At 38.1% G+C, this 21,773-nt stretch overlaps 1 protein-coding gene across 5 annotated transcripts in view; it reads right to left on the bottom strand.

Annotated features, from left to right (window-relative positions):
- PDE4B (phosphodiesterase 4B) overlaps nt 1-21,773 on the bottom strand; it is a 513,377-nt gene that overhangs the window by 9,105 nt on the left and 482,499 nt on the right. For 4 of the 5 annotated variants that reach the window (XM_053921419.1, XM_024565508.3, XM_045199378.2 and 1 more), the window contains 4 exons: nt 8,706-8,799; nt 3,180-3,358; nt 1,932-2,030; nt 1,623-1,787 (listed from right to left, as the gene is read on the bottom strand). In XM_053921419.1, coding sequence (XP_053777394.1) covers nt 1,623-1,787; nt 1,932-2,030; nt 3,180-3,358; nt 8,706-8,799 — 537 coding nt within the window. Of the gene's footprint in view, nt 1-1,622; nt 1,788-1,931; nt 2,031-3,179; nt 3,359-8,705; nt 8,800-9,403; nt 10,681-21,773 lie in introns of those variants that run through there. The other variant, XM_024565507.4, reaches the window with a different exon arrangement.

Raw genomic sequence — 21,773 nt, 5'->3', positions numbered from 1 at the left:
GTCATATACTAATTGAATGTAAATTCTACCCATCCTCATAAGGTCTGACATGAAAGCATGGTGGCTGGAGCCCATCCCCTTGCCAGGCCTACAAGTTGAGGCAGGGAAGGCAATGCTCCTGGTGAGTGATCAGATGGTACCTGATGTTTGTTTTCTCACTAAGTGGTATGGCAGAATGGTGCTTATAGAACACCAGCACATACAAGTCAGACAAGTGAATCAGACTGGCTGTGCTCTGAGATACAACAAATTCCATTATTTTCAGGCTGCATAACTGAGAGAACGGAGGCCAAATTCCAGACTCCTAAGACTGGCAGTAAATTATTCCCCAAAGCTAAATTCGTAGTGTGGTCAGAAGATTTCACATATTCATTCATCCATTCACTCAGTACGTATCCACTAAGTGTTTACTATGGGCAAGGTTTGAGAACATTTCTAAGAAGTGAAACCTAATGCCCTACTGCTCAACTCCTTCATGAAGCCTCCTCTGCCTCCACTGGTACACAAGGATTTAAACCTAGGATTTCCTTAAGTATATGTTCTTTCTGGCTAAAATGTCTTTCTCTGGCTGAAATGTCTTTCTTTACCCTCTGGGATTATTTAAATCTTCTGACCCTTCAAATGTCAGCTCATGGGAGTTTCTACCTCTCCCATGAAGACCAATCTAATTACTCAAGGACACATTGAAGCCTGCCTTCTAGAAATGTCTGCAGCACTCATGGACAATTTCTGGCCACACAATAAGTATCCTATCAACAAAAGCAGATAGTGGATAAATAGTGTCGGTCTACTCTGATACTTATACAGAACATTTCCTTCAGGGACATAGAACAGCCTTAACTCCATCTCACTTTTCCAAGTCTTCTTGGATTTCTTCTCTTAGAAAATATGGGACCCCAGCAATAGACCTGTGGTCTGTTTAATCTTTCTTCACCTTCCAAAAGGAACCTGCAAAGGTGGGGTTGGTTGAAGGTTGGCCAGTCCCTTCTTGCAGAGATCCTGCCCATTTTGGCAGCAACTGACTCCCACTGCTATCTGTCTTGGTCTGCTGGGCCCACAGCTGCTAATATTGGTACATACAAATGCATTACTCTGTTGGAAAAGGAGTCACAGCCATCTTTAGCAAGATATCTAGCGATTCTCAGCTCTAGATTTTCAGTTACTTTTCTTCAGCCCATATAATCAGTTTCATGAATTCTTAGGAAAATAAGCCTATGGATGCTTACTCCTAACAGGGACTCTATGGGGAATTTTATGTTATGTTTTTATGCTATTCCTCACAATGCCTGGGATGGTGTGGGCAGTTCAGATCACTACATGCATATTAAGGATATACTATATATCAGTCACTGAACTATACACATATCAGATACAAGAGATATAATGAAAAATAAAGCATCCTGTTAACTGCTTGATAATTAAATAATTTTTCAATCGTAAGAGATATAAAGGGAAGGTTACTCTGATATTAGTAACCCAATTGATAGATGCTATATATAATCAAGAACCAGTTCAAGAACATGCAATCATCTAATTCCATAATTTCTGCACATATATTACATATTGTAAGGCACTTTTTAAGGAAGATGGGCAGGTATGCAAAAGAGATCATAACTACTCACATCTAATGCTGGTGTTGAAAGAAGAACGTGGGTTGACTGGGCTACATCGGCAGCATGTAGACTGTTATGATATGCCACATCAGAATGGTAATGGTCTTCTAAAGTCATCATGTAGGTTACAAATGTATCAGAGGAGATTTTGAATGTCTTTAGGAGGTCTCTTTCCTATATCATAAAATGGATTAGAAAATAAATAAGTGGATGTCCCAAAATGGAAAAAAAGCCAAATCAGAAAATTAAACTGGGATAAAAAAAGCCATCCAGCCATCCAATGGAATGAATAACCAACACTCTTTCCAATTTACTCACCTGGAATATGGCATACATGATGCACGTTAGTGGCCTATTGTGTGAATACCCAGCCACGTTGAAGATGTTAAGGCCCCATTTGTTCAGGTCTTCCAGCTCCTATAAGCAAAATTAGAGGAACTTAGGAATGAGGACAAATTTTTGTTTAGCATACTTCATTATTTTTGTTTACTTTTTGGAAAATGGCTGGCTAAGTCTTTCAAATGTCTCTTTAGTGTATTCTAGTTGCATGAAAAAGTTAAAATGGAATGACCTAGGAGATTGGGTGTCCTCTTCATTCTAGTTCCAAGTTTCTGCATATTTCATTAAAAAATTTAGTTGCTGACCTATATTTGTTTAGTCAGTTCTCAACCAGTGTCATGTTCAGAGGTAGGTACAAATGATTACAGGTAGAAAACTCCTCTATTCTTTGGTTATTATCACTAAGGGCCAGGTCAGAAAGACAAGGCTATTAGAATACACATAAATCAACCCAAATTTAATGAAGAATGCCAGTTATGTATTATCCTACAGCTCCTAGGGCACAGATAAACCTGGAAGAAACATCATTCAGTCCTGTGTTGTGGGATTATTCTAAGATTATCTGATTAAAGGAACAATTTATTCCATTCTTATTTATTGTCTGGAGTGTGGGATGTAGGCTCTCCCTAGAGGCTTGGTCCTATGTGTGATCGACCTTACTCTAATACTTTCTTTCAGAAGGCCTCACTGAATGTCCTTTTGCTCACAGTAAGCTCATTTCATTCTCACAAGGCTGAGAGAACCTCAGGAATCAGCCTGTGCAGCCCCTTAGAACATGTATGAACTATTTCTGTGCTTTCCTCACTTTTGGGGTTTGGGTTAAAGAGTCAGTGCTATCCCTTTCTCTCATTTCTTCTCCAGCTCTGCCAATCGGCTCCGATTTTCTCATTGGTCCTTGGTATACAGTTCCCTAAATGTCCTCTGGGATAATTCAATCCTGACCACTGGCCTCCCCTTGGATCCTTCCAGTGTGTCTTCAGTCTCATTCATGAGGAACTATCCATTTACAAATCCAATTGAGGGTGAAAAAATGGTGTTTTTTATAGAAAAATGGTATTTAATTAGGTGCTAATGGACAAAGATACTACAACAGCCTCCTTATCATACAATTTAATAATAAAGCAGAAGTGATCACTACTGTTTTCTAGCAGGTAGTTTTAGGCCTCTGCCTGCTGTGAAACAGAGAGCTACATGCACACCCCCACCCCCCACCCAGAGCATACTCACTTTGGCCAGATTATCTTCATTTTCCGTGTTGACTCCAAAGCGTGAGATGCTTGTATTGTTTAAGCTCGAACTATGCATCAATTTTTTCACTCCGCTTATCTGTGTCATGAGTTGCTGCTTTTTCTTTTTCTCTCTGTCTTTCTGGGTGGGAGATGGAATCTCCACATCGTTCTGCTTGTCTGCAACAAAGAAATATGTTCCTTAGACCATGAGTGTCAATGAGGACCCACTGCAATATGCAAAACAACTTCTAAGCATCCTCAACAGACTTTGCATCTTATAAAGAACTCTCATGCATGATCTCACTTGATCTTCAGGACGATCCTGTGAGGTAGATGGGCAAAATATTTTGCTCCATTTTATTGCTAAGCAAACTGAGGCCCAGAGGAGCTAAATAAGTTGTTGAAGAAGTGGCGGATGTAGGACTCAATCCCAACTCTTCTGCTTGTAGTCTAATTTAGGAAAATCACACTTGTACATTTTCAAGGTGAGGCATCAATATTTATATGTAGATTTTTTAAGTGAATAGCTTATGTTTGTATAATAGAAAAGTTTCCTGCAGCCAAGACCAGGTTACTAAAGACAGGCTTTATGTTCTGCTCTTTTTATTATATGTGTTATTAATTTTTTAAATTAAAAAATCTTTATGACTTTACTTCAATATAACTTAAAATTTCATTTTAGATAAGAAGAATATATGTTAGAGAAATGAATGGATTATAATCTTCAAATAATTATTTTAAAGCCCTAGCTTATTACCATTCGAGGTTTAAAGGAAGACTATAATTTCATTTGTACTTCATGTCTTGTGTCTATTAATTCTATTTAAAAATAATGATAAACAATGCCTGTCATTTGTAACAGATATAACATTCATTAAAATATTTATGCTTATTAAATATTTATGATCATTTCATTTAATCTTTTTTAAAAATCCTGCTACAACAAGGTAATAGTAGAGTTAGAAATCCTGAAAAAAGCATGTCTACCTACTCACAGAAGCATTTTCCTCTATTTAACGCTATTAAAAATATCAGCCATCAAACATTCCATTTCACTCCACAGGGGCATGTATCCTGATGTTTCTGAAAAATTCATTAACTCTTTTAGGCTACAGAATGCCTGGGAGTGCAATGAGGCAATAATTTATTACATAGCTTAACAGCTACTTCATTGAACTAGATGATACCCTGAGGCTGAAAGAGTTAATGCAACTTTCAAAAGTTCCTACATTTATCTCTGCTTCTTACAGTGAAAATTTAGTGATAATACAACTTCTCCATTTGAAAACGGCATGCTGGAATCTAGACTATTTGCTTTCAACTCTTTTCAGATGATGGCATAGTCCCATGTTCTCTCCAGAGACCTCTGCCCGCTCATGGGGCCCTGGGGACAGCTCATCAAAGCAAAGCCAGCACAGGAAGACAGCAGCAGCAGACATGTACACACTCAACACCTGGCACTCTCTCTGCTCAGCATCTCAGTATCATCTCGAGGTGCCCACGAGCTCCTAGACTCATCGGTCATACCATGACTTTTGTTTATGGAGGAATTTTAGTGGCCATTTTGATGAGTTCAGGGGTTTCCAACCTGGTTCAGCATCAGAAGCACTCAGGGAACTTTCAAAAAATACAGATTTATGAGCCCCACCCAGTCCTACTGAATCAGTGCTTTTTAAAACCTTCCCAAGTGACTATAATGGTCAGAGCCAGGTTTGGGAACCAATAATAATACCACACTCTCACTTTTCAGATGAAGTCAGCAACTAACCCAAGCTCAAAGGGCAATTTATTCAACAGATATTTATTTTGCAATTACTGTGTTCCAGATACAGTGATTTAATAGCATAGAACCCAGGCCTTGAGGTTCCCGTAAAAAATCTCCTTTTGGTCTCACAATCTCTGGCATTAAAAATGATATATTATGTTATTTTTGAAATTCCTTTTATCCCTGTCACTTCACTCCTAATACTTACTACTTCTGCTAAAATGAAAGGTCACAATAGCCCATGCCTTTCCCAACCACTGTTCTTCACTGTTCTTCACGTCTGCTTAAACAGGCTGTTGGATCCTCCTGTGCCCCGCTGATATAAGTACCTCCAGTGGGACTAGCAGCTTTTCCCTTTGTTTAATTAAAGATCCCCTGCAGCAGCGAGTAATTGGGCTGAACCACTACTGATTCTATGTCTGGAACATTACAATAAAGAAGGAAGCCACTATTCACACAGTACCAGTTTGACATTAATGGGTGTTTCCCTATGCAGGCATTGGAACAACTGATAGATTTCCCTATTCTGAATTTCCTTGTTAAGTGCTTTTCCCTATTCTCAACTTCCTCTGTTAAATGCTTAGCCAGCAAGATGTGGACACAACCTGAAACACAGACTCAAAGAATCATGATAAACATTTAGTGAATTTATATTTACAGAATGGTCAGATTACAGTGGGGAAACAGTGGACCCATATAAAACAAACAAACAAAAAAAGCAGATGCAAAAAACCCCCAAAACAAAACAAAACCACAATCACGTCAAATTCTGCTAATGGTATAATTTGAGGTGATTTTCTTGCTAGATCACAGCATTTGATCAGGCAAAGTTCCTAAATTCTTTTCCTTGCATCTTGAAAATTCTATGTTTTAGCTTTTGAGATAGTAAGTAGGGGATTTAAAAGGATGGTTTTTCTGTTTATAACAATATTAACTAAATTATAATACCACATCTAAGTATCTTGCTTTCTCTATGCTCCCTCCCTGTAGGCCCTGCTTTACTTCTTCTTATAGCAGCAACCCAGAGCCCATTTTCATATAATGGCATCAGGAAGTGCCTGCAGTGGTCAGTGGTCTCTTGCCTACCTTTTGGATTATTTGGACACCATCCTTTTGATGGAAATGGAACACAAGTTTCATAGATCCCTGGAGTAAGGGAGTCCCTCCCTCTGATGACGCATTTTAACATTTGATGACTCCTATTGAGGTACTGCTCTTCCAGTTTAACTGAAATTGCTAAGGCCTCCTCATTTTGTGCTCACTGAGATGGTTGCGGGACTCTAACAAGACCTTTTTGTATTACTGGAATCTGTTAATAAACCTTTTATTTTTAGGTTCAATAATCCTGATTCCTGAAGACTTTTCTCCAAAAGAATATGAATATTACTTAAATACCCTTAGATGTGACTTTCTTCTATATGTTCTGAGTTCCTTACAGGCTCCTTTCCTAGTTAAGAAGGGACAGGATATTTAGGTCTAGGAGTCAAGAGAGACAGGTCTTAGTTCTGAGTCAGGAACACATTAGCCAAGTAATCTTGGCTGCATTACTTTGCCCTTTCAGGCCTGAGTTTTTTCTCCTGTGAAAGGAGGGAATTGGACAACAAGGTCATTAAAGCTCCTTGCAGACAGTTTTATGAAGGAGGCTTCATTCATGGTCCTCCTGGACTTTTCACTATACTCACAAGATAAGACTAAGATTCCATGTTCCGTATTTGCAGTTTGGAAATAAGCTTTATGTGTTTGTTTGTTTGCTTTTAAAATTGTCAAATTGCAATCTACAGTCTGTGACAGAGAATTCAGGTTGTCAGGTATGTTTAGCAAGACTCATAAAATCCATCTATGTCAGAGTCATAGGGTGTTAGAGTTGGAAGGACTCAGATGTCATCTCTCTCAATGATCCCATTTTACAGATAGGGCAACTGATGCATCCTATGTTTATATGACGAGGTTTTTATCTCCCTATATTTTTCCAAGAATATTTAACCTTTTAACCTCTGTGTCTAACCTATTTGATTGGGTCTACCTTGTGCAAGCACACACATACACACTCACACACACACTCACACACACGCCACTCTCCTCATGCTACGTCTGTAAGGGCTGAGATCCTAACAACCTCTCTCAACAATGTGTTCTTCATCGTTTCATTTTTGGAATAGTAAAAAGCCAAATAATTGGTTTTCCTCAAGACATGTGCCTAAATAGTAAGTAAATGGAATGTTTGACAGAAAGTTGACATTTGCCTGTTCTTGAGATACAAAGAATTGAGACTGAGGACTCATCTTTATTATCTCATCACCTTTCTCACTTGATAGCCTTTGATGACAGAAAGACATCAATTAGCATTCTAAAATATGCTTGTTGTCCTTGGCAAATGGGCAGTGAAAGAAACGACAGTGAAGAGGAATGCTTAGGTGCAGTCTTGAATTATTAAAGGCTCGGGCACTTCCCGCGGCTTTACCCTAGTCATGAACATCTCTTCTGAGACAGAAGAGCTCCAGCATGTTAATGAAAACAAAGATGAATTCTTGCACTTATTGATTTTATTCTTCTCTCCCATGGTCATTAACCTGTAAAATGTTCCTAAAACAGTCCCCAGCTTATGAAAAATAATTGGGGGTTGCACAGAATGGACTACATCGGAAATGGACAGGGAAAGATGCCTGGCTTCAAAGGAATAAAAGGACAATAATGGAGAATAAAAGGATCAGTAGATAATGCTTTCTGGGCCATTAGATTCTAGCTCCCTCTTGGGATTCAGATGTCTGAAAAATTCTTCTCCTTTGTTCTCTGACAAAGGTCTGGCCCAAATGCAGCAGCTGGAGAAGACAAGGTGCTGCAGACACCCACCCACTGGAAACAGCTGGAAAGGCACTCATTAATTGTCAGGTACCCATCAGGTACAGAGTAATTCCCTGAGCTTTGCACTAGGCTGGTCTAAGATTGATCTGCTGATAGCAGGAACTGCTTTGGTGTTAGACAAACAGGATTGATTTTCAGATTAAAAGCAGAAGAGATATGTGTTTCTATAAGGCATCAAGGCAAATGCTTATTGATTTAATGACGTGTAGCTATGCCAAAAAGAAGGGAGGTGATCAGCTGTAAGAAGGTCATTTCCCTGGAAAGCAGAGTTCTAGAAACAAGCATAATTCAGGGGTAATTGAAAATCCACAGAATCAGAATCTAAATGCTATCTATTTGCTTCGAAGTATAGATTTACAGATTCTACAGGCCTCAGTAAAGAAAAATATAATCAAAATAAGTTCATTATACAATAGGATGGCTTTAAACATGAGGTCAGAAATCCCTAGTAATACACAGGATGCCATAAGTAGTTAAGGAATTATAGATGCAAACCTTTTATTGGCATGTGTTAGATATTAGCAATGTGACTAGAGAACATACAGAGAGTTCGAGGGATGGAATGCCCCCCCCCCCCGCGCTCCCCCACCTCTTCAGAGGTCTTGGCAAAGATGGAAGTGGGTGGGGAGATAAGGGGTGATCTGAGGTCCATAAAAATACACTTAGCCATAATAACTTCTGTCTTTGATGGCTATTTTTATTCTTTTTTTTTTTTTTTTACAACATCTTCCTGCTAATTTTTTTCCTTAAAGGCTGCCTTAGTTCTTATTTTAAAAGGATTTGTTTTTCTATGACTTTACCTCATTTAAAACTCACATAGGGATGTTCCTGATGGTTTGCAGAGATTAATAATGAAAACCCTCAGTTATGAAAGAGCTTTTCCACTCAATATCTTACCTAAGAAAGTGTTTGAAATGTATTCAGACACCTGGTTCCCGGATCGGCTCATTTCTGAGAGGTGTGTCAGCTCCCGGTTCAGCATCCTTTTGAACTGTGTATGAAAAATAAAAGTGTTTTAACTACCTACAAAATAACAAATTATCAGTTTACATATTTACAATTTTGCTAAGAACCAAGAGGTTGGATGAGCGGATACCATTAGGTAAATGATACTGTTTCTACGAAATACAATATAACAGCACCTAAGGAAAAAGAGGCTTTCTTAAGATTTCTTATAATTAACATTTGATTTCTTTTGAATGCAAACATGAGCAAAATAGTATTAATAGAGGGGAAGATGATTTTACTTGAAAATGTAAGACCATCTTAATATACATTTATTGGAAATTAACTCTAAAATATAATTTGAATTAACAACCTATACAGTGAAAGGAGATTGTATGTGGAAAGTTTAAGGGAAAACAAAGGGGGAAGAATCCTCTAAAAACAGAGTTGCATAAAAATAATAAGATTAAAAGAAAGCACGGTCTATTTTAATACGATGTAATGTAACATGCTTTATCTCATAATAAGCAGTCTCATTGGGCTAAGTGACAATACAGATTAAATCACTACAGATGTTTTCTACTTCACAGAAAACATGCAGATATGTTTCTAATTCTATCAAAGACACATAATAGAACAAATGGACCCACCTTGATGTAACCCCAAGATACAGATAACAAATAGTTTGCCTCAGGCATTTTGAAATGCTCTCCTTGCCACAATCCACAGATCGCTTTAAAGAATTCACAGTTCTGAGAGAGCAGTCCTGAGAGGATCAGGAAAGCCTTGCACGTTCAGTGGCAAAATAATCAAAACTTATAAAAGACAAAGCCTCCAAAACTTAAGACATCAGAGCCCATCTTCACACTCCATTCTTACAAGAAGCCTGTGCTTCCTGCTTCTTTTCTGGCAGAGAGAGTAATGAAATCAGGAATTGCAGAAAGAACAAGAGCTTGTCCAGATGGATTCGGCTGGCTGGTGTGCAGCTCTTATGAATTATGAATAGTCCCAGTGGCTGAAGGGGTTTCCACCCTGTCTTAGTCCTGCTCAGCTGAACTCTGCAAGGAAGGAGCAATTCTTCTCTCCTGAGGGGTTGCCAGGCTGGGAAACACAGCCATGTTTTTGAAAGGAGATTAAAATGGAGGAAGCCCCATGAACATTTCAGTAAATCTGAAATCAGTACCCTCCCCCATTTCAACGAGGTGTTCTTAACCCTCTCTGCTGTGCAGAGCTTACAGCCTCTGCAAAGGGCTCAGCCACTCTAATGGGTGCGAAGGGATGGTGCCTGTGATTAATTTACTTTCTGAACATTAAAAAAACGATAATAAAAGGGTTAAGACTTTGGCTGTTTTCAGACGAGGCTTTCAGTATACAAAAACATTTTTTAAAAACTATTTTGGGAGAATTTTTTTGCTCACCAACAGTGTGCCAGTGGATTTAGCCTTCTTTTACGGTGACAGGGATAGGAAAGAATGATTTCATTTTAAAAGTACTTCATATTCAGAAGGCAATCTTCTGTACTCCATCAGCTCATTAATATGCATATTAGATGGCATTCAACAAACTAAACACATTAAGCCTTTTGATCTAGGATCTAGACGGTTTGGAAATACAAGATATTGTTTGCTGCACGAATGGCGAGTTATTTGGGTTTATGAATTACGATGCTTTTTGATATTTTAGTGTTACATTGTCTAACTCATGTTAGAAATATTTAGGAGTTAAATTTATTTTCACTTCATTTTAGTAAGCTAGGGCATGTTCAGAAAGTCATTCCTTTCCTGTAGGAACGCTTCCCCACCCTCTCCTTGGTGGTGTTAGAGAACAGGCAAAAGGAAAGTCTAAGACGAGAGTCCTACTGCAGCAGAATTCCCTACCCAGGGCCATCCCACTCCATGCCTGCGTTCTCCCTCTTCTTTGTTACCCCACCCTGGACACCCAGGAATTCAAGTACAGCACGTTAAAGGAGTAGAAAGCACCATGGTAACAGCCGCCCTCCCCCCAACACACACAATTGGCTCTCTTTCCTGTGAGGCATCCCCTTTCAAATGAGCATCCTGCACTGACAATGGCTTCACTTTGAGCATCAAAGCCCCCATCATGCCACGGCCTGTGCCCAGGAGACCAGGCCTTCTGAGGTGAAGACAACGTGAGTCTGGATTGCTGCTCACTGGCTGCACTCTGCACTGTTCTCAAAGAGGCACAGTCACCCTCTCTGGGTAACCCTGCTGGCATATGTGTGTTTTCCCATGATACAATATATTAATAGCAGGAACTAGGGATCTCTGAATCAGTCACCTCAGCTACTCTGCCTTACTTACTGAACCTTTATGCCATTTTGAATTCCAGGTGAATTGCATAAGTTCAAGTTATTTGGTTTTTAAGACATAACTACTCAGTCTTAATGACATCTCATTTTCAGTTCTCAGAAGACGGGCGCTTACACTAAAGGCTTAAAAGCTGGAAAATAAAGGTTTCTGTGCTCTGATTGATCAGCTGAATTTGGACAAAGAAGCAAACTTTACTTGGAACATTGTAAAAATATCTTGTGAAAAAAAGCATGGAGACATGATTTCTTTTAATCAAGCCTGTGCACTGGACGTAGCCAAATGTAACATTCAAATAATCACCCTCATTTTTATTCCTTTGGTCTCTCTGAAATATTTAGAAAGATTTCAAGTCAATCAGATCTGTACTCTTAGCCATATTATGTTATCATGTATTTGCTAAATATTTATTAAACACCTAAAATGGGCCAAGCAAAGCATTGAAGATGTAGCAGTGAAAAATAAAAACCTTTTCATGCTTTTAATCAAATTACATCCTAGCAGAAATAGTCAGATGTATTACAGCATGTTAGTTAACCAAAATAGTTAACAGTCTGGAGAGAGGTGGGCAAGTTCTTTATTAATTATATTGGCCCCTGAGCTCAGAATATAGGAGCAGGTAGAAATCCAATCATTAAAGACTAGGAAAGGAAAAGCCCTTTCTCCTTAGTTTCTTTCTATCACCTCCCATTGTCACAGGACCCTGTTGGCATACGCTGTCAGCCTGTCCCAGTGTGGGGGGCAGGGAGTGGCTTTCAGTTACAGGGTTGAGAATAAACCGAACTCCTCACCTTTCCTGCATAGCTGACAGAAGGGGCCAGTAGTCATGTACGTAGTTAACAGATGAATATCACCTCCCTCCTTCTCATGCCTAAAATAGTTCTATGAGCCTTTTGCTGGAGGCATGGAAATGCCACCAAAAAAACAAAGTCATCTTAAGGCAACCGTTAAACACACATAATGAAGTACGCAAATAGTGGTCACTCAGTGTCAGAAACCGACCCAGTCCTTTAAATGTTGCTTAGCAACAGACGTTGGTTTTCCTCCTCTGTAAGGGAGGGCCTGACCACATTGACTAAGGCAATCATTGCTCTCATCAAAAAGAATTTATGAAGGGCTCACTTATGTTGTGCTCTGTACACATTAAGGAAGGCAGACATGGCCTTCGAGAAGCAGACGGGGGACCTTTTACATTCTAGTAATGTGGAGTCCAATTAGTATGATTAGTGCTGGCCTGTGAGAAGGACACTTCAAGGTATGGGATAGATCTGAACTGTGTTTGAGGTTAAGGCTGAGGTTAAGGTTGGGGAGCTCAGCTTCTGGGTTTTGGGTGTCTGACTCCCACATGGGAGTTGTTTCTGGTGAGCCAGAGACAGCAACGATGTGCCAGACGAATTCAGCCTCTCATTCTCAGTTCTTGGTAACAGTCTTGTGAAATCATTTCACCTCTCATATACAAAATGAGAGTGATGTGTGATTTTAGGATCTCAGCCTCTCGGCCTGAGCCTGTCATGACTCTATGAGAAATTATGGGGCAGCCTCCTACAGTCTGGGCACATTAGTTACCAGCAGCCAATACTTCCCAGAAAACAAAACTCCCTCATCACTACTGAGAAAAACAATACAAATCAGAAATACTTCAGTCCATAAGAGTAAGTCACCAACAAAGGAAGAAAAATATTTATCATCCTTCCAGATTTTTATATTTTTAAGAACACTAGAGTCTCCCTGTCTTCTTAGCAAGGGTGGTTATTGAGCCCAAAAAAGGAAGGTAAAATAGCTCTGGAGGGAAAATGTGTCTCAAGGAATTACAGAACTAAAAAGGAACGGACACTATTACTTTATCAAATGCCCTAGAGAAAGCCACAAACAGGAGCATGCTGTGTCAAAGATAAATGCGTCTCCACTAGCCAACGTACACAGATTCCATTTTTCAGTTAAGAATCTGCCTTCACAAGTAAACTCTGTTAGGGCCTACCTAGAAATAACGTCCCCAGAGGAAATGGCTGAAGCCCCCTTTCAACGCAGACGAGCAAAGTCTGTGAATGAACCCTTAATACCACAAATTCCTCAATGCTTCCTCAAGCTTATGTCCAACACTAGATTCGTGACCACTGTAGAAATGGCAGTTATTTTTTGAAAATAGAAAAAGATAGTCTCTACATAAATGATTTAATAGTTTGCCTAAAATATATCTTCTCTATAAAATCATGGGAATTTTTTAAATTGGCTACCTTTAATAGTGGGAAGTCATTTAAATTAACTGGAATAGCAAAAGCTGAAACTCAATTACATTGATATGAACATTTTGTTTACGGCTTCGATTTCTTTAGCTTCAATGCTACAAAGTTGTTTTTTTCCCCACTGATACAGATTCTTATGAAGTGATGGAACACTTCATCATTTTCTGTATTTCTCATCAGACAACTAGTTTGAGATCTGTGCAAAGATCCACAGGCAAGCGAGGAATTCTCTTGGGAAAGTTCTTAAGTTCATCACAAAAGAGGTGTGGACTAGAATGGTCTCAGATTCATTCTAGTCCTAAATCTTGATGTTTTTATGTTTCTAAGAGTAAAAAAAAAAATGCAGGAAAGTAATAACACAAGGGGCTAGTATCAAGCACATGAACAAACTACTTTTAAGACTAATCTGGACTTGTCAGGAGATCACCTAGAAACCACTTAGGAGTGAATCCATATTCTTCTGCCTATCAAAGCCCGGACAAAGCAAGCAGTTTCCTCTCATTCATAACCTCCTGACAAAAGCAGTAAGTGAAAACTGTGCAAAAGAAAAAAAAAGTTGCCAGAAAGAGAGGAAGACAGCCCCAGTAGGTACTCCTGTGGGCGGCCGTCTACGCAGGAGCCCATCTGTGAGACGGGCGCCGCATTGTGTGGGATCTTCCTGTTTTGCAGTATGAAACAACTGCCCAAGTCATTAAAGTCACAATGACTTTGTTACGGACTAAATTTTGACTCATATTTTACACTTTGTTAGTCATAACTTAGTAAGAATTCCCGGGCATCAGGAAAGTGAAGGGGCTGAGAAGAAATGAATGAGGACCCACAGAAATGAAAGACCCTAATTCTTAAACAACTACACTTTTGGGGGGCAAAAACTGATTTAAACAGCAACTAAAATAGGGATATAGTGTACTTTCTCTGCAGACCTTTATCAAACTCAAAATTTCCACAACCTTAATATTTTGGATTATCTGACAATATACATCTTATCTCTTGTCCTTTTTGGTCTTTCCCTATAAACTCTATCATCTGTTTGAAACTTGATGTCCAGTTTCTTTAACAAAATGTTTGTCTCATTTGAAAAGCAAGTGAAATTAAAAGAAGTGAGGTTGTAACAAGGTTAAGAATAACATGCTATTGTCCATTAGCATCTACTTTTACTAGAGACTATGGTTCCAGGGTGGGCCACCCTAGCAAACAAGTTCTACTGTATTAATATCTGGAGCAAACCCCTGTTTGCTCCAGATATTTCCTGGTGTATTTCCTGGTGTACCAGGAAATATAGTTAGGTCATTCTAGCTGACCACATGCCAAATAAGAAAAAAAAACTCATGTAAATATATTAGAATTGAGTGGTTTTCTTAATTGTCCAGTGATACAGTTATCTATAATAAATAGGTATATAATGAAAAACAAGCACAAATATCTCTATCGTAATTCTACAATAAAAACTGGTATTTATGATGAAGCTAAAATAGAATAAATACCACTTGCTGGTTAGAGGACAAGTATCTGCTCAAATGACATTTTAAAGTCAAAGTGGGGACAAACCATGACTGCTTTCATACAGAGAATTGAAAAAAAATCAAAAGAATTTAAACACAAATTTGAATACAACTGCTCTACAACTTGAGACTAGATCTTGAACAGCCCTCAGAATTACTAGGTATTTATTTCTCCTTATCTATCTTTTTTGCTGCTACCTATTTTTCTTGAAATTTCTGAAAACTAAGAGGAAATATGGCACACATTATTGAGAAACTAAAAAAATTGACCTTCCCTAGACTCAAAGTAATTCCCATAAGAATGTTCAGAGAAATGTCTCAGACCTAACATATCCCTCTCTCCAAAAGTTGCTGCAGCAACGCAATTAAATAGACAAAAGATACTAGAACTTTGGGTGCACTTATACCCAGAGACTTATATTTTCACTATGCACACACACACAGACACAATCACATACTGTGTTTTATATATATGTAAAACTATATGATACAGCACTGCATCACACCTGCAAATATAGGACTAGAACATTTGGAAATATGTATATTTCCACATATATTGGGTTACCAGATTTAATAAATAAAAATTCAGGACACTCAGTTAATTTTAAATAAGTATATCCCAGATATTGCATATTCCCAATATCCCACAAAAAGTTAGATTTCAGTCATATACTCATACTGTGTCAGGTTTAGAGATCCTGTATAATTTTAGATCATTTAGAACATTCAAACTTTGTTTTCTTTGACAGAGATCTTTCTTTCTGGTGAGAAATGCAGTAAGATGTGCGACTGTCACTGGAGCTTCACAATTTTATTTTATGTTCTTGACCTCTTCCCTTTAATCTGGCTGTTACTAGAGATAAGCACGTAATAAAAAGGCACTTGGGGTGCTGGTCTGATAATTAAATATCAGAGAGGCCTTTTTCAACAGAGAAATCATCATAGCAATTGAGAAAAATCAAGGAATTAAGGTACACTATTTAGTGTTTCTTTCGTTTTTCCATTTACATGTTCTAAAACTTTTTCTGTGCGTGATGGCTAATATTTAACCTCAAATTTCTAAAGCCAGTTTTAAGGCCATGGGATGTTAATGTGATTTCAAAGCAGATTACTAAGGTCTTTTGAACCATTTTAGAGACAGAAGTTCTACAACCCATTATATTTTAAAATTAGAAATCTTACCCTGGACCAGATCCATGAATTGTCCCGTCTAGTGTCCTCTCCTAACTAGTGGGAAGCAAGACCTATGCTTCAGGACCTTCACATCTGACTTGAAGGCAATGGTGCAGAGCAGACAGGGAACTCACCCCCCAAACACTGTACTTTCCTTTCTTGATGCTCTTTAAGAAATGATTTCCAATTTTATTCTGTAAGATCTCCTAGGTTGTTTTAAATCCTGCATTAAACATTGCCTTATTAAAAATTCCAATACTTTTTGCAAGCAGAAATATTTACTATAGCCTGTTTTGAGATGGCTACTTTACCCATTTAAACATGTCACGTGGCATGTAGTGTGTTAAATATTAATGATATTGATTTCAGCTAGGAACTTTCATATGCCCCTGAGATAAAAGATGATGAGATGCTTCAAAACCTGTCATTAGCAGTTTCTGGATTAGCAGTTTCCCAGGGCTGGGCCAGCCCCTTGGTCTGGAAATTTTCAAGATCCACTCTAGGGACCTTCAAATAAATAAGGAAAAAACCCCTGGGCTACACAGGTATATTTTTTCCTTCCCTAAAAGCCAGTATGTATCTGTTTTGGTATTTTGGTAATCTTTGTGCTAGAATACACGCTTTCAAATTGAGAAGATTCTGCCATAGGTTAGAGATTTGAAAATAATTTTAAACCATAAAGGATCTAATCAGTAATCTTAAGCAATTTTATCATTAAAAATGATAATTATATTTGTTTTGTATTTTGCTTTTCCTATAATTAACCACCATAATTTAGAAGAGATGGATGGATGCTTTGCACAAAAATGGGCCCCAAGATATACAAGTTTTGTTGGGTTTATGAAAGGCTTATAAAAGTAGTTTCAGAATCGGATACCTGGGTCAGACATGGTGTAGATGGGGTTCTGGTTATAAGTTGACCTTACCAGTAGGGTCTCATTGCATTAAGACTCTAACAACAGACCCAACAACATTCTTGCATAACAGAGGATCAGCTGGGCATCCAACTGGGTCTGGAAATAAAATCCTGCACTATAACCTAGTTTGAGAAATCGGGCAAGTCGCTGAGCTTCTTGGAGACTACGTTTTCCCATCTTTAAAGTGGGAAGGTTAGAAAGAATACATGCAAAGTGGTTGGCAAGGTTTCTGAAACCATCATAGGACTTGTTTATTCAACAGGATTTGTATTTGAAGCTGAGTTTTGTTCCTGCATTTTAACAGAATATGAGCTCATGGTAACTTCTTCACTTGCATTTGCATTTGGGTGGAGGTTTCGTTGGCTGTTTGGCACCTAAACTCTTTTCTTCTCATTGTTGACAACAGCTGGTATAATTAACTACTTAATTCCCACAATATGCTCTTGCAGGTGTGATGCAGTGCTATGTCATATAGTTTACATGACACAGGAGTTACTCGTAGAAGTTCTGGCTCGCTGGTTGACGTTTAGATTATTCACCAGTCTAAGGAGGGTAAACCAGACTTGCCAGAAAGATAGATAAAGCCTGTCAAGTGAAACCATAACTCAAAATGGCCTTGTATTGAAACTGTATCATTAAAAAAGCCTGGTTGGAGATTTCTAGCTGTTGCTCACTCTATCCCTTCATGATTCCATGACTTAGCTAGTTTCCTCAAATTAGGAGACTTTAGAACTTTATGTATTAACCAAAGGCCATGGACATCCACAAATTGCCTGACAGAAGGATAATAGCCCCAAGTATGTAGTTTGCACGGATTTCCACAGTTGAAGTCATCCCAATAGCACATCTGAAATAACTGCATATGTGTGGCTGGGGTAGGAGTGAGAGGAGTATCAGCAATATGTCAGGAATGAAAAATATAACCAAACAATGGCAGAATGACTAAGCTGCTAGTCTCCAGACACAACAGATATGGAGCGTGGCTGAGTTTCAGACACGTGTTCATACATACGCTTTCCAGCTGAGTATGCAGTAGCTATTGCCAGTCTCTGAAGGGCTTAGATGCTTATCCAAAGGAGGGCAGACTTTTCATGAGAAAGGTAAGCTGAATACCCTATTGCCAAACCAAACAACAGTAATGTGCTTCACAGTTCTGCTCACAAGGAAAGAGCATTTGTCCCTGTTGACTTTGTTCTCTGTTATCTGACTTTGATTTTGGAAAAAGGCTCAGGAAGCAAGATTTCACTGCTTTGAAGCGTCACTGTGAACCCAGTGGTGGGGTGGGGAGGTGGGAGGGTGCAGTTCTCATTCAACCTAACAATTAGAAACACTGGAGTTAAGCTTGGAAAGCACCTGCACGGTGCAGTGTAATAGGAAACCGGATTCCTGGGTTCTAATGGAGTTGCCGCTAACAACATAGCTGGGCCTGGACAAATTACATTTCTGAGCCTCATGCAATTGATCCAACAAATATCTATTTGAATGCCTACCAGGTGGCTAGCACTATTCTAAATGCTGTAACTGTAAGAGTGAACAGGGTAAACACAATCCATGTCCCCAATAAACTTACAGTCTCAGGGAGTAAAAACTAAGTTTTACAACAAACCCCCAAACCATAAACTGTGATAGCAAATTGTAAAACAAACAAGCAATTGAGAGGATAATGAGAGAAGAGATAGCATTAAACCGAGGGCTGGAAAATAAGGATGGTTGGCCAAGCTCTAGCTTTACAGCTCTGTGATTATATGTTGTATAGCAAGTCATCTAGGACTATAACAACCTGTGAATTTACCTTTAATTTTGAAAGCACTTGACTTTGGAGCAAAGAAAGTAAGATTTGATTCTAAACATCTCCCTTTTGTACCTGAAGGGTTTAGACAAATCAGTTATCTCTCTTGCATCCTTGTTTCACACTGAAATCAGGACATCACGCTCTCCTTGAGGTGAGCATCATAGGAGATAACACAGGTGAAAGCCTCTGTCAACAAGAGTGGGCTCTTCCCTTGTGTTTCTTTACCTGCTGCTTTGGATCTGACAACCAAAAATAACAAACTTGTACACATTTAAAGAGAATGGCTCTTTAATGCGCTGTCCTGCCACCACAGGAAGCTGTGAGAGCAAATAAGCTTCAAGTGAAGAAATGGGCCTTTAAAATCCCTGCATTGCTCCATAATTAATGTTCCTCAGGCAGAATCAAGGTGCTTGGGGAAGTGCAGTTCTGGGTCATGTGGCTGGTTGAAAAGCAGTGATCAAAGAAGAAAAATCTCTCCTGAATTATTTCTTAATAATACTTCCTTATTTATTACCTTTATGAAAAAAAACCCTCATATTTTACTCATGTTAATCCAATATATTTATCTTACTTTAAAAAAGAGAGAGAATCCATTTCTGCTCAGGAGTTTATGTTTTTGTTTGCTTATTTTGGGCAAGGTCCTTGTATTTTAGGATTTACTCAGGGCCCTGAAGGGTCTTTTTTGAAAAGCAATATATGACCTTTCTCAGTTTGAAAATTTTAGGATGCCAGAAATATAATACAGTATTAGATAATGACCTTATCTTAATAATTTAAACATACAAAAGAAGATTCATAAAAGGTCATTTTTAAATACGGCAATGGAAATAAAATAAATTCTCTGAAATTAAACTATACTGAATTAGAAATGTTAAAAAATATACACTGGTAAATCTCGATGAGATATCATCAGAATCTTCCATGCAACAGATAAGAAAGATGAAAATAAATTTTGTGCAACCAGATCCTGCATGTGTAAGATACAGAAGGGAAAAAATCCATGGCAGCTTGTCCTGTCAAGAACACAAATAGTATATTGGACCTGACCAAGAGAAACATACCCATTGCATCAATAAACTCAGATATACATACATTATTCTGACTCGATTACAGATCGGAGCCAGCAGGAGCAATCTCAGTGGATTGGAGCTGAGGCAGGAGGGCACTGTGCCCTTTCAGCTTAGTAGATGGGTAGCATTCTGGCCGGTTAAATGGACCCTTCTGGGCTATGAGTGGGATATTTAGGGCAATAGTTGGAGTCCATTTCATTAGTGACCCATCAGAAAGTCCCTAGCTTCTCACAATCAAATGGACATGCAAAAATGTACTGGAAATGTATATTATCACTGGATGGCCTAAGATAGTCCATGAATTTAAATTTTTTGAAAATGCTTTAAAATTTCCTTTTTTAATATGGAGAAAGTCATTAGCCACCCAAGCATTGTTCAAAAAAAAAAAAAAGTTAATTATCAAAAGTCCCCATGTCAACAAATTTCTTCAATGACCAAAACAAGTAGAATTGCAGAGAGCTTTTCACAATAAAATCAACCCAAAGTCAACTACCACCAACAGGCAAAAGTCTTCCACGGGCCTTCACTTCTCTCATTACAATAAAGACACATAGAGCTGTGCAAAACATAAAGTCTCAAAAATTCAAAACACGGTTTCAGACCTCAAGGGCTTACAGTCTGGAGCAGATATAAATAAAACCCCATATAACCAAAATGTTACCTATGCATTATCTGGGTCACAGGGCAGAAATAATCTAAAGAGTATGGATAGGGTCAAATTGAGATCACCGTCTTGATTTCAACTTCCTAAACTAAAAGCTCTGCTAAATAGCAGAAAGAATTCAAGTACTGACTATTTTCTCACCAGTTGGTAAAACTCCCCAATTTATCACCTTCAGTTTCAGAGAGAGGAAAAGAAGAAATGGAAAAAAGTTGAGGGCAATTATACCAATCACAGGGTTTTTACTACTTAAACTTTGGCATTGGGATTAGTGAGAAAGCAAAGAAGTATCAGTAGCATTAAAAATGTTCATGCCCTTTAATCCATTAATTCAATTTGTGGGAATCTAACCTAAAAAAAAATCAGATTGCCTTTGTAAGATGAGATTTTTTTTTGCTGATGACATATATCTCTGAATATGATTATATACGTATGAATTCACATATTCATATATATTTATATGAATTCAAAAATTCAAACAGCAAAAAGTCAAGGAAAACAACCAAAACCAGGAGTGTTTAAAGTAACTCACAACAACTCTTTCCTGCTGGAGTTTGATCACAAAATTTTCAGGAATACTAAATTAGTTCTCTTTTCTTGAAATGATTAAGACATGTATGACTTTTACTCAAGAAAGGTAAACGAACAATGAGAAAGTTAAAACACAGCGCTAATGAAGGAGGGAACATCCCACATCTTTCTTAAGTTTAATCAGCCTTTTGCTGACAGTGAACAGAAAGCTGAATTTGTAATTAGACCTGGATTTTAGTTCCTTATTCTGCTACTAATTAACCCTATGACCCTGGAAAAGTCATGTCATAATGCAATTATTTTTCATTTAGATTGTGTTTTATGTTTTATTTAAAGATGTTTGGGGTACATTTGATATTTAATCTTCAGTTTTTATAATCCTCATCAATAAAATGAAGTCTTCAAATAGATAATATGTAAGGCTCCCTTTTGGGCTTAAAGTTGTAGGATTTTATCTAATGCAACCATGTAAGGCTATAATCAGAAATAACATATTTAGATATTTTGGGGTTTGATTTATCACCTTGCACCATCCACACTGACCAATGACATTAGATAGTTGCCAAAAGAACACTTCACTTGACCCTGTCTGATCAGCATTAGCACATAGGCTAATGATTGAGTTGGAACGATATTTTAACTTCTTACTATTTCCTTTCCAAAATATTTAGTTAAAAATTATCTTTTCAGATATCAAAAGCCAAAATCTCTCACCCTAAATCTAAATTTTAAAAATTGGTTTAATCTTTTTAACTTTTTCTCTGTACTCAAATTTCACTTTGGTAATGGCTGAAGGTTATAACA

The sequence above is a fragment of the Desmodus rotundus genome, chromosome 3, assembly GCF_022682495.2.
Source record: "Desmodus rotundus isolate HL8 chromosome 3, HLdesRot8A.1, whole genome shotgun sequence".
NCBI classification, from domain to species: Eukaryota; Metazoa; Chordata; class Mammalia; order Chiroptera; family Phyllostomidae; genus Desmodus; species Desmodus rotundus.
Note: the sequence above shows the minus strand (reverse complement) of the source record. Positions and strands in the feature narration are given on the sequence as shown.